Source organism: Argentina anserina, chromosome 6 (assembly GCF_933775445.1).
Source record: "Argentina anserina chromosome 6, drPotAnse1.1, whole genome shotgun sequence".
NCBI lineage: Eukaryota > Viridiplantae > Streptophyta > Magnoliopsida > Rosales > Rosaceae > Argentina > Argentina anserina.
This window is the reverse complement of record NC_065877.1, coordinates 2490271-2500790: the sequence shown is the minus strand read 5'-3', so window position 1 is coordinate 2500790 and position 10520 is coordinate 2490271. Positions and strand designations below refer to the sequence as shown.

The following is a 10520-nucleotide window of genomic DNA, read 5'->3' as shown; positions in this document are numbered from 1 at the left end:
ATGGTTATAGGCCCAAAGTAACTAACCGAACAGGGAAAAGTTACCAAATTCCGGGTCCTGTGACGACTAATGTCTCACTGAAGGTTCTGAAAATCAGATAGAGGAAGACTATTCTGACTGCGAAAAGCTGAAGCAGGGGACTCCATACATGGTTTACATCAGGCGGATTACAAAAACGTGCGATCTACGCAGGACTGCGACGATTGAAGCTCAAGTACAAGCACGCACATACCAAATCAATCAACAAACTTTGGTTCCGGCATTAGTTATTTCACCTAGAAAGAAAGAGAGATGAACCATTTTTAGGTGTGTTCAACAGGTGAACACCAGGGAGATTGTGCAGCTAGGAGAAAGATGCATACAGTGGCTTCAGAAATTTGAAATAAAGCTATGTTCATTTACAAAAGGAAAGTTTTTATGATTAGTACATGAATTTCAGTATACCAAGTTCTAAATCATAACTTTTGATACATCATGTATGAAGTTGGACCGATTCTATACATCATGTCCGAGTCTATGCCTGCTAATGGAAAACTGCCAAAATCCCAACCTTAGAGAGATCCTGCCTGTCCATGAAACTGAAGTCTGATTCATGAGCATCCCTTCTGCTACATGAGTACATGACATATTCAAATCGTGAAGGAAAATCTGCTCCAATACGTGCTGCCATAGTTGGGGTGAACTGAGAAGAAAACCTCTCTGGACCTCAATTTTTCAATAACTGTTCTGTTGATATGAGGCAACTTGCTACCATCACCACAAGAATTAGTTATCCATTCACCAAATGAGGATTCTAATCATGAATTCATCTTTCGATAACACGTCGACTATTGCTACAGTTACCAGAGTCCCTGTCCTTGTCCCTATCATTGTTAAATCTTTCACGCTGCTGCTTTCCAAATCCTTCTCTTTTCGGTCCCTTAGAGTCCTGTCTACCAAAGCCACGGTTACCCATTCTCTGCCCATCAAAGTTGTTCTCGCGAAATCCTTTGTTATTACCACGAGATACTTGTCTAGATCTATCAAAATCGCCACCAGAAGAGTTTCTCCTACCACCATTGCCAAATCCTTCTCGTTTAGGCCCCTTAAAGTTCTGCCTATCAACACCTCTGTCACTCATTCTCTGTCCATCAAAATTGTTCTCGCGAAATCCTTTGTTATTACCACGAGATACTTGTCTAGATCTATCAAAATCGCCACCAGAAGAGTTTCTCCTACCACCATTGCCAAATCCTTCTCGCCTATCAACACCTCTGTCACTCATTCTCTGCCCATCAAAATTATTCCCTCGAAATCCTCTATTATCACGAGACCCTCGGGTTGATCTCCCAAAGTCATCTTCATCGAAAGAGTTCTTCCTGCCACCCTTCATTCCACTGGATTGAGATTGTGCACCATTGAAACTGTTTGGTTTATTTCCTCTAGGTCTCTTTTTATGAGAATGAAAATCATCACTCCCTGATTCCGAACCAGACATTAAATCATCTTCACTATCAAAATTTCTTTGACTCTGAAAGTCTTTTCTCCCAGAACCCAATTTGTTCAGTTTACCTTGTCTGGACCCAACATTTTGTTCTAGATCATCATCCACATCAGAGTAGAGCCCAGCTTCATCATCAGAAACAAAGCTTACTCTCTTTGATGGACCAGTTGAGTTTCTACCCCGACCTCTTGATCTAGAATCAGCAACATGACTTGATCTCCAGTTGGGAAGAACAGAAAGGTCTTCGTCACCAAGTTCATCATCATCTGAGACAGAGAATGTTGTCAGTTTATGTATAGGCTTGGATGGCTTACTATAAGATGGAGAGTTTGTTTTGTGAGCATATAAACTATTGTCTTGACCTTCACTGTCTTCTGATTCGGATCCCTCCAACTCAGAAAAGTCAATTGAAGAAGTATTCTTTGCTGATGCATTAGTACGAGTGTCCAACTCATAATTGTCTATATCATCATCTTCATCATCAAAATCATCAAACCCTCTGCCTGGCTTCATAGAGTCAGCATCAGAAAATTCTTCATTATCAACCCTTGACACTCTCCTATTTTTACTGAAATCGAATTCAGGACGTCGAAAGTTTTCCCCTTGACCCGGGCTATCAAGAGACCCTTCTTTCATTACTGGATCTGCATATTCAAATGCAGCAACATCCGCCCCATCTGACTCATTGTCGTCAAAATCAAAATTCCAGGAATTAGAGGCCTCCGGCCGACTTGCAGTCTTATCCATCCTAGTCCTAGGACCACGTTGGTTTTCTTGCATGTTGTTCTCAATATATTCGTCAGGTGGGCGCTTGCAATCACAATGAAAACATGTCATATTTCTTCTGTAATTTAAAAAGTTGCACCTGCCATATAACAGAAATACATAAGCAAAGACAAGTATTTTGTAAGCCAAATGAGCTAAAGTACTAGAACTCCTGGTAAAGTACTAGAATAACATCTTACTCTGGGCATTCCCATTCTCCTGGAAGCAGCTGTCTCTTTGGACGCTTGGCATCACACTGCAGGCACAGGCTGTTCTTGGCAAAATTCATGAAATCGCACCTGATACCAATATTCAGCATCTTCAACAAACTGTATACTTCCCAAAGTAAAAAATTGACTGACAGCATAATGAGCTTATTAAATTTTAACATGCTTCTTAAAACACATAAAACTGTTATGCCACTGAAACCAAAAGTTAACTATCTCCCAAAAAGCAAGAATGGGATCTTGTGGTGGAGAAGGCTAGTCACTAGTCAGGGTACCAGAGGATGTAGCAGCACAGATTTTACAATATATCATACCCCAGGCTACAATCAATAAATCAGAGCTATTTTACACACTGTAGATACTTATACAAATGCTTTACTGTATTGTGCATAGAATATTTTAAATTGCACATGGCGGCTAGGAAAGGAACACATAAAACCAAAATGTACCACCAAGTACATTACCAAACATGGTACTAATGAACTTAAAGAAGAAATGAAAGAGAATAAAAAGAAGCATACTTAGAGCATAGCCAGTCCCCTTTTTTCATCTCAATGTCATCGCGTCCCACTCGTTTTCTTGGAGGGGGAGGAGGCTGCTTCACTTTAGGGGGAGGCTTTTTGATCACCGGAGAGGGTAGGCTAGGATCTATTGGAACCAAACTCAGCTTGACAACCTGATGAAGCAACTTACGGACTACAGTTTTGACAGATTTTTGTTTCAGAAGTGATTTGTTCAGTACTGATCCATTTATAGGATCAAAGCCATAAGTCAATAAAACGCGCATTATATCAATGGTCCGCGCCTCATCCTCCTTGTTAGTAATCAGATAGGCTCTTTCACATGTATTCCTTAAAGTGCAGGAACTACAAACCTGTCATAAAAAGAACACCTATTACTTGAAATGCTAAGTCAAGCAACCATACGACAGTATTTATGGGGAAAATAAATTAGACACTGGGTATCATTAAATTTCTATTTCCTACCAGATCATGAACTAAATACCCGTGTATAGGAAGAAAAATCCCAAATCATGTTAAGGCTGACAAAACTTTAAGCATGCAGATTCCCGGTTTTTCATCAATGAGAGGGTGGTTTCAAAGAGTAAAACATGAGCAAATGGGCGAAATCCAAACTAACAAGGAATAAGAAATTGGTATTTATGCATTACATAAACAATCCATATAAGCAAGCAATACCAGGAATCAGTCTAAGTAGCACTCACATCTCCTTCATCAAGGTGGGTGTGCTTCCTTAACAGCTTTGAAGAGAAAACCACCTTCTTGTCCGTACTCGGGCATCCAAAACCCACCAAAACTTGAATATCCTGTCTCGACAAGGACCTGAAATTACTTATACGACTCAGAATCATACCAACTATACCAACATTTAACACAACCAATGCCACCTAACACAAGCATTTGAAACAGCTACTTTTACAAGCTATATATATTTTGCAACCACACAACTATACTAACCAACATTTCAGTAATCCTAAGCAAGCTAAAGCATTCACAATTTCACATGGCACAAGATGAAACAGTAAATCATTTCTACAAAGCTATAACATTTCCATTACAAACCTGAAGATATCAAAGCGGTCCTTGCCGAAATTAAGACAGGCGGTATGAACAGTCTTGAAGTCCCTGAAATCCAAGCCCCCGCAATCGTCGCCGGCCGGAGCATCTTCAGCGGCGTCAAAGCCCATGACTTGGACCATTCTGTCCTCGTCCTTCCTCCGATGGTCAAAGTAGTTCTGCCCCACCAGCCTCTCCATCAGCTCAATCCACTCCGGCCACGGGTGCACCACCTCCACCCCCGCCGCCGCCGCTTTCGACTCCGACTCCGACTTCTTTGGCTCCCCCGGTCCCACATCGGAAGATGATGGCGACGGTGCGGTGACGCCGGCGTCGGCATTTGGGAACCCTAATTGAGGGGTTTGGGGGTGTTTGGATTCGCGCCAAGCTCGGATCTTTTGGAGGGTTTGGCCCTTGTCGGAGCGTTCTTTCTCGATGGCGTCGATTTGGTCGAAGACGAAGCTGAGGCGGGCGGAGAGGGAGGAGGGCTTTGGGTCTGTGGAGGAGGTGGAGAAGGGTTTAAGGAGGAAGGAGAAGGGTTTTGGGTTTAAGGGATGGCGCGTGAGGCGTTTGAGGAGTAGAGAGTAGGGAGAGTGTGCCTTTGTCATAGAGAGAGATGGTGAAGTAACACTAGTGACTATATATGGGGTCTTAAACCCTTCATGGTCACATGTTTTGTGTCACACTCGCATTTCGTGTCACAGTATCAGATCTCGTTTCACAATTAGTTCTATATCACCACAAGTTGCACATCATTCAAAAAAAAAACCATACGTTGCACATCTTTCGTGTCATACTTTCATTTTCATGTCCCAATAAGTATCAGATCTTGTCCTAAAAAAAGTATAATCAGAATTTGTGTTCTACATTACCATATACTGGACATTTTGTGTCACACTGAGTCTTTCATATCACTATACATTTTGAGCATAACACCATCTGGCCTCTGCCATTTTGAACCTTCTTATTCGGCACCATGTGGCGTGAGGCATTCGAGAAGTAAGAGATTGTACCATATTAAAGAGAGATGGTAAATGGTGAGAACACATCTTAAACTCTCTGCATGGGTTTTTGAGGGGCCGGGGTGTTTTAACCAATGGTTAACAATAATAAATAGCCAGTCATGTTTTTCGGGTCACATATATGACAGAGTTCGTGTCACGGTTAGTCTTTTATATAACAATATATTTTTAATTTTGTGCTATTTCGTGTCACACTTAGTCATAATAAATTTTGGGGAAAATTTTGGTACGAGTACATCAATTATAGATCATTATTAACATCAATGCACCAAATTTTAAAACATATGTTTTTGTACTAATAGCATTAGTTTAGTGAAAGATGCCATATTCAAAAGGGCAATTTGGTCTCATCACCTTTTTTCCCCATTTTAATCTCACCTCTCTCTCTCTCTCGGCACAATCTCTATATCGATCACCTACTTGCACCACCACTTAGAAAGCACGGAAAAGTGACTTCACCCGCGTTTCCCGCTTCCGAAGTTGAACCACTTTAGAATCGTCCGAAAACGTGTTTTGTATACGCGAGTTTCTAAAAAAATAAATGTTTTGAATGTTTTTTTATTATTTTTTAAATGAAAGGCTATACATACCTTCGTCGAGTCAAATGACTTATTTCGATATATTTTTGACTTCCCGCCGAGTCGCCGACACTCCTTCTCTCTTGTTGATACTTATATCTCTCATTATATTTGTATTATTTCGAATGTTGAACATCAAGTTATTTTAGTCATTTGAGATTTTGAGTTACTTAAACTAAAAATTTGTTATTATATTTTTTTTTTTGTATAATTTATATATATTTATATATTTTTTTCGACGTTTTTAAAACGTACCATCTTCCTAAAAATTTTGAAAAACACACTTCCGCGTTTCCACGTACCCGTAACCGATTCCGTACAGCCTAGTCATCGAAACATGCATTGTCAACCTAGTAATGCCTTGACCGGAGTCAACTCAATCCAAGTTTTTTTTATCAATATCACCCTAGCTTTTCACATACTAAGTACCTTTCTGATCTAGTTGAATTGGTATATCAGCGCACGGCACATATAATTATAAGTAAGGCAATGCCTACACAATCAAACAGTAAACAATTAGGCTGAAAATATCGATATAAGAGACATCACAATTGCACTGTAGCATCACAAATTCACAACTTACTCTGTGAATGTGCAAACAGGTTTTCTGGCCGGCCGGAGTTGAGCCGTAAATTCTTATTAAAGGTTCCTCATTCACCTTCCCACCTTCATCAAATTTTCAACAAAAAAAATTAATTAAAATTCAGAAAAAAAAAATACTTAGGTCAACCAAAACCTTCACTCCCTCATAGTCTCACACTTCTCACTTGTCAAAATCAACTATCGAATTCCATAAAAAAGCAAAGTCATACTATCAAGGATAAGAATCAAAGCGGATTGATTTGAATCGAATAAGTATCAAGCTTATTTGGAAATTGGAAATGATTCAAATGAAACGGCATCGTTTTGAAGGTAGGGAGATTCGTACCGTGGAAGCTGTTGTAGGAGATGTCGAGACCGGGGATGGGCGGCGCCATGTAGAAGTCGACGGAGATGATCCGGACGTTGAAACCGTCGGAGGGCGCCATCGATTTTGAGCGAAATGACGGAAATGGACCTCGAGAGAGAAGTGGAGACTCTGGAAGGGCGGTTATGGAAGGTTTTAGAATTATTTGGAGGGAGGGTTTTCATTTGGCGGAAGGAAGACCCGACCCGGTTTAGTTTTGAATGATTCAAAAAGGGAAGCAATTGGGTCGACCCGTAGTCTACTACTTATGGATTTCAACAACTTCAAAGCCCAATTAACAAAGGAATTTTGATTTTTTCTACACAATTTCCCCGGAAAAGTTTGTTTTTCATTTTCAAGGGCGTCACATATTTATTTCTGAAATTGTTGTGCTCATGATGATTAGACAGACGGATTGATTTTGAAAGTGAACTTCTTCATGGCGTTGTGAAGAAAATCATAATTGTCGTAACTAAACGAGGGTCTCGAACGATAAAATAATGACATGTTGTGGATGTATAATATGTTGAGCATATGAATTACTACACACTAGCAAACAAGTTTTACGCAAATGAATAATTCACAAACTACTTAGCTTGACAAATTATTATACACTAAATGTGGCAAGTGGGCCAAAAAGTCCCACCCAGTACGGGTCCAACCTGTTAAAAATCAACACGGCACGACCTGAGTCTGTTATTTAATGAATCGGGCTAGGCCTAGATACTTTAGCCCATGGGCCCGGCCCAGACACAATAAATTCATGGACCGGTCCGTTAAAACACATAATTTTATATTATTTACATGAATATTTAAATAATTATAATAATGAGAATTAAATATTAGACCTTTTAAGTATGTTTACCTATTGATTATTTCATTATTTTAATTATATTATTTCACAAATATCATCAAAGTAGTGATAAAAAATTATTGTTTTGACAGATGTAACGTTTTATAAATAAAATTATCAAATGTGATGTAATATTTTATTTATTTTACTATTCTAAATAGTTATATAAAACAAATATTATAATTACACAATTTTTTTTAATATTAATTGTGTCTTATAATACTAATCGGCCCGGCACGGTATGGGTTTGGGTCGTGGACCGGATTGGACTTAATATTTAAATAAATAGGCTGGTCCGAACCCGACACGAAAAATAGATAAGTTGGCCCAAACACGGTACGATATTGGTTTTGGCCAGCTTAAAATGGGTTGGGTCGGGCCAGCACGGTCCGTTTGCCACCTCTTTATACACTAAACCTTCATGGATGGGAGTTTGGAGGGCGGCTCTCGTCCTGGTTTTGGTTGTTGTTGGTGGAACGGGAGGGAAACCATGACATGAAGTCGGGCTGAGAGATTTTGGGTGGTTTGGGTTGTTGTGAAGCTTTTTCGGCAAAGGCTCTTGGTGTCGGCAAAGCATGACTAATGTTGTTAGGTGGAGTAGGGCTGGACTCGGTGCCAACGGTTCGGTTTATGAGCACTAACCGAAAACCGACACTGAATTCTCTGTTTAATATTTTTCAAAATCGAAACCGAAAAATATATATATAAACCGCGGTTTCGGTTAACCTATAATTCGGTTCGGTTTCGTTTTCATTTCAGTTACAAAACATAATATCTTTAATGACCTTTTGTACTTGACTAATGAAAATTAAAAGATTAAAAGTGAAGGAGTAAGCTACAAGTTCAATACTTCAATTAAGTTACATTCACCAAATGAATAATCAAGAACTCAAATATTAACTAAACAAAAATATTGTACTTCGCTGAAACACAAGTTAACCAAAATACACATTAAACCTCCTGAGCTTCATCATTAGACGTCCAGACTTGTCTTAGCATGAGGGCTAGTTGACAAAACCCTCAAGCATTACATTAGATCTCTGCATACATGATTGTACACATAAAAAATCAAAATCACATATCTCTGCATGTATTTATTTATTACTAAATATATTCTCTACATAAGCACTCGATTATATATGTTCACCAAATACAAGTTATAACGTTAACTCACAATTCTCAGTTCGGTTCGGTTTTCATCGGTTTTCTAAAAGCATATAACCGATAACCGACACCAACTGCTCGGTTCGTTTCAGTTTCCGGCACCAACGCAATGATTCAGTCCAGTTTCTGAGTTTCGGTGCGGTTCGGTTATGGCCGGTTTCAGTTTTTTCGGTGTCATAAAGTCCAGCCCTAAGGTGGAGTGGTGCAGCTGGGTTTTGCGATCCGAAGGCAACATGCGGTGGTGGGGTGCCAAGGTTTTTGAATCCGGGTTAGCCTCGGCCATGGTGTGGTTGCAGGTTTGAGGGTTTTGGTGTAGATGACGGCGAGCCGCGCTCTAGTTGGTTTCCAACATTGATGTCGGCATGGCGGAGCGGCATCTAGATCCCGGTCATCTGTCAGGTTCGATTTTGTGGGCGGCGGACCCTTGCGACTCCGATTTGGGTGGCTTGGGCTGAGCTCTTTTTTGGGTATGGCCTGGGCCATATGCTTATTTTCAGTTCTCTGGCCTTATTGTTTTAGGGTTTGTAGTATGTCTAGGGTTGTTGTCATGTTGTCTCTTCTCTTTGAGTAAAGGTTATGGTGAAGTTTGGGTGTTGGTCGTGTCGCTGAGTGTGCTATGGTTATGGTGTTTTTTCTAAGAACCATTTTATAGTTGGTTAATTCTTGTTGTTAATGTAATAAGGATGATTGTCTCTGCATATATACTGGTGATTTTGGTATATAGTACCTGATGGAGCGGTTTTCTTCTTGAAATTGATCGTAAGGAGGTATCAAATGCTTCTAGAATAGATTAGGTTACAGTTGAATCCTCTAGGTTCTTGTCAATTGTAATCACTAGTTTTTAGATAGGGATGATTGTGGGACTAGGCTGCATGGAATCGAGTGCGGGTACGTGGAAGCGAAGCGTTTGGAAACGCGAAAGCGTTTTTTTTTATAAATTTTTTGGAATCGGGTACGTATTGGAAGCGTTAGAATAAATCAATATATATATATATATATATATATATTAAAAGTGGTCAAAATAGAAGATATCTACAAGAAAAAAATATATGCATTATGATATTGTTAGAGTTAGAGTTATTATTAGAGTTCAGTTAAAGAAAGTAAACATCATTCTAATCCACCTATGAGCCAAAGGTCAATAATTTTTTTTTGTAAAAAAACTATTACCCAATACTGAGGGTAGCTACAAACACTACTGGGTATAGAAACGAAAGAAACCATTTTCTCCTTTTTTTTCTTCTTTTTTTTCAATGATGCAAAAGTGGGTCCATCCCATTACTCAAAATACAAATGAAACTACAAATCCATCACGATACTATGGGACTATCACAAAGTGTTCATAATTGATAAACATTCAAGATTACCAAGTCTATTCTCTCGAATTAAACCTTAAAAAAGCGTAATAAAGCTCAATTCCAAAGCAGCAACAACCATCCACCTTATAATCTGAGCTTGGTGTGGCGCCAGTGCATGCGCTTAGCGTTGTACCTGATGGTGTTGTCAGTCCTCATGCGGATCCAGTGAGGGATGGGCATGTTCTGCCTCATCTTCTTCCCCAGCTTCTTCTTGATGATGAAGGTCTTGTGCGACGACATTTTCGCAGAGGGAGGAGTTCTCTCGGCGACTTGGAGCAGCGGCTTTTGCAGGACTATAATTCACTTTTACATAAACCCTCCCCTCTTCATCTTTATCTTCTCTCCTGCTCTAATTCACTTTTCCAAGTCCCAGATTCTCAGATTTAGAAGGTAAGAACTATGTTTTGATGTCATGGAGAGTTAAGAATAATTGGAATCGCAATCAAGGATTAGTAATCAAGAATTGGATTCGTGATCAAGACGATTTCGTTCTTGATTGTAAGAGGTTCTTTCCTCAAACCTTAGATCAAACCCAGAGGTTCTTTCC

General features: G+C 39.6%; 2 protein-coding genes across 2 annotated transcripts; both read right to left on the bottom strand.

The window, feature by feature from the left end:
- Positions 1 to 385: 385 nt before the first annotated feature.
- On the bottom strand, positions 386 to 4660 carry LOC126800776 (uncharacterized). Its single transcript, XM_050528187.1, has 6 exons — positions 4059 to 4660; positions 3701 to 3818; positions 2997 to 3349; positions 2449 to 2547; positions 1846 to 2348; positions 386 to 1749 (listed from the first exon to the last, which is right to left on the bottom strand). The coding sequence occupies exons 1-6, from the start codon at positions 4658 to 4660 to the stop codon at positions 806 to 808; spliced, it is 2619 nt and encodes an 872-aa protein (XP_050384144.1). The 3' UTR covers positions 386 to 805.
- A 5209-nt stretch (positions 4661 to 9869) lies between these two features.
- On the bottom strand, positions 9870 to 10253 carry LOC126799814 (60S ribosomal protein L39-1-like). Its single transcript, XM_050527073.1, has one exon. It carries the CDS (start codon positions 10211 to 10213, stop codon positions 10058 to 10060), a length of 156 nt encoding a protein of 51 aa, XP_050383030.1. The 5' UTR covers positions 10214 to 10253; the 3' UTR covers positions 9870 to 10057.
- Positions 10254 to 10520: the final 267 nt, after the last annotated feature.

What these genes read in the sequence shown, in the direction of transcription:
- LOC126800776 (XM_050528187.1), bottom strand. Translation starts at nt 4,660, where the DNA reads ATGACAAAGGCACACTCTCCCTACTCTCTACTCCTCAAACGCCTCACG. An exon ending in GACCGCTTTGATATCTTCAG is followed by an intron (nt 3,819 to 4,058) that starts GTTTGTAATGGA and finishes AAGTAATTTCAG; the next exon opens with GTCCTTGTCGAGACAGGATA. An exon ending in CGAATCAGAAGACAGTGAAG is followed by an intron (nt 1,750 to 1,845) that starts GTCAAGACAATA and finishes TCTCTGTCTCAG; the next exon opens with ATGATGATGAACTTGGTGAC.
- LOC126799814 (XM_050527073.1), bottom strand. Translation starts at nt 10,213, where the DNA reads ATGTCGTCGCACAAGACCTTCATCATCAAGAAGAAGCTGGGGAAGAAG.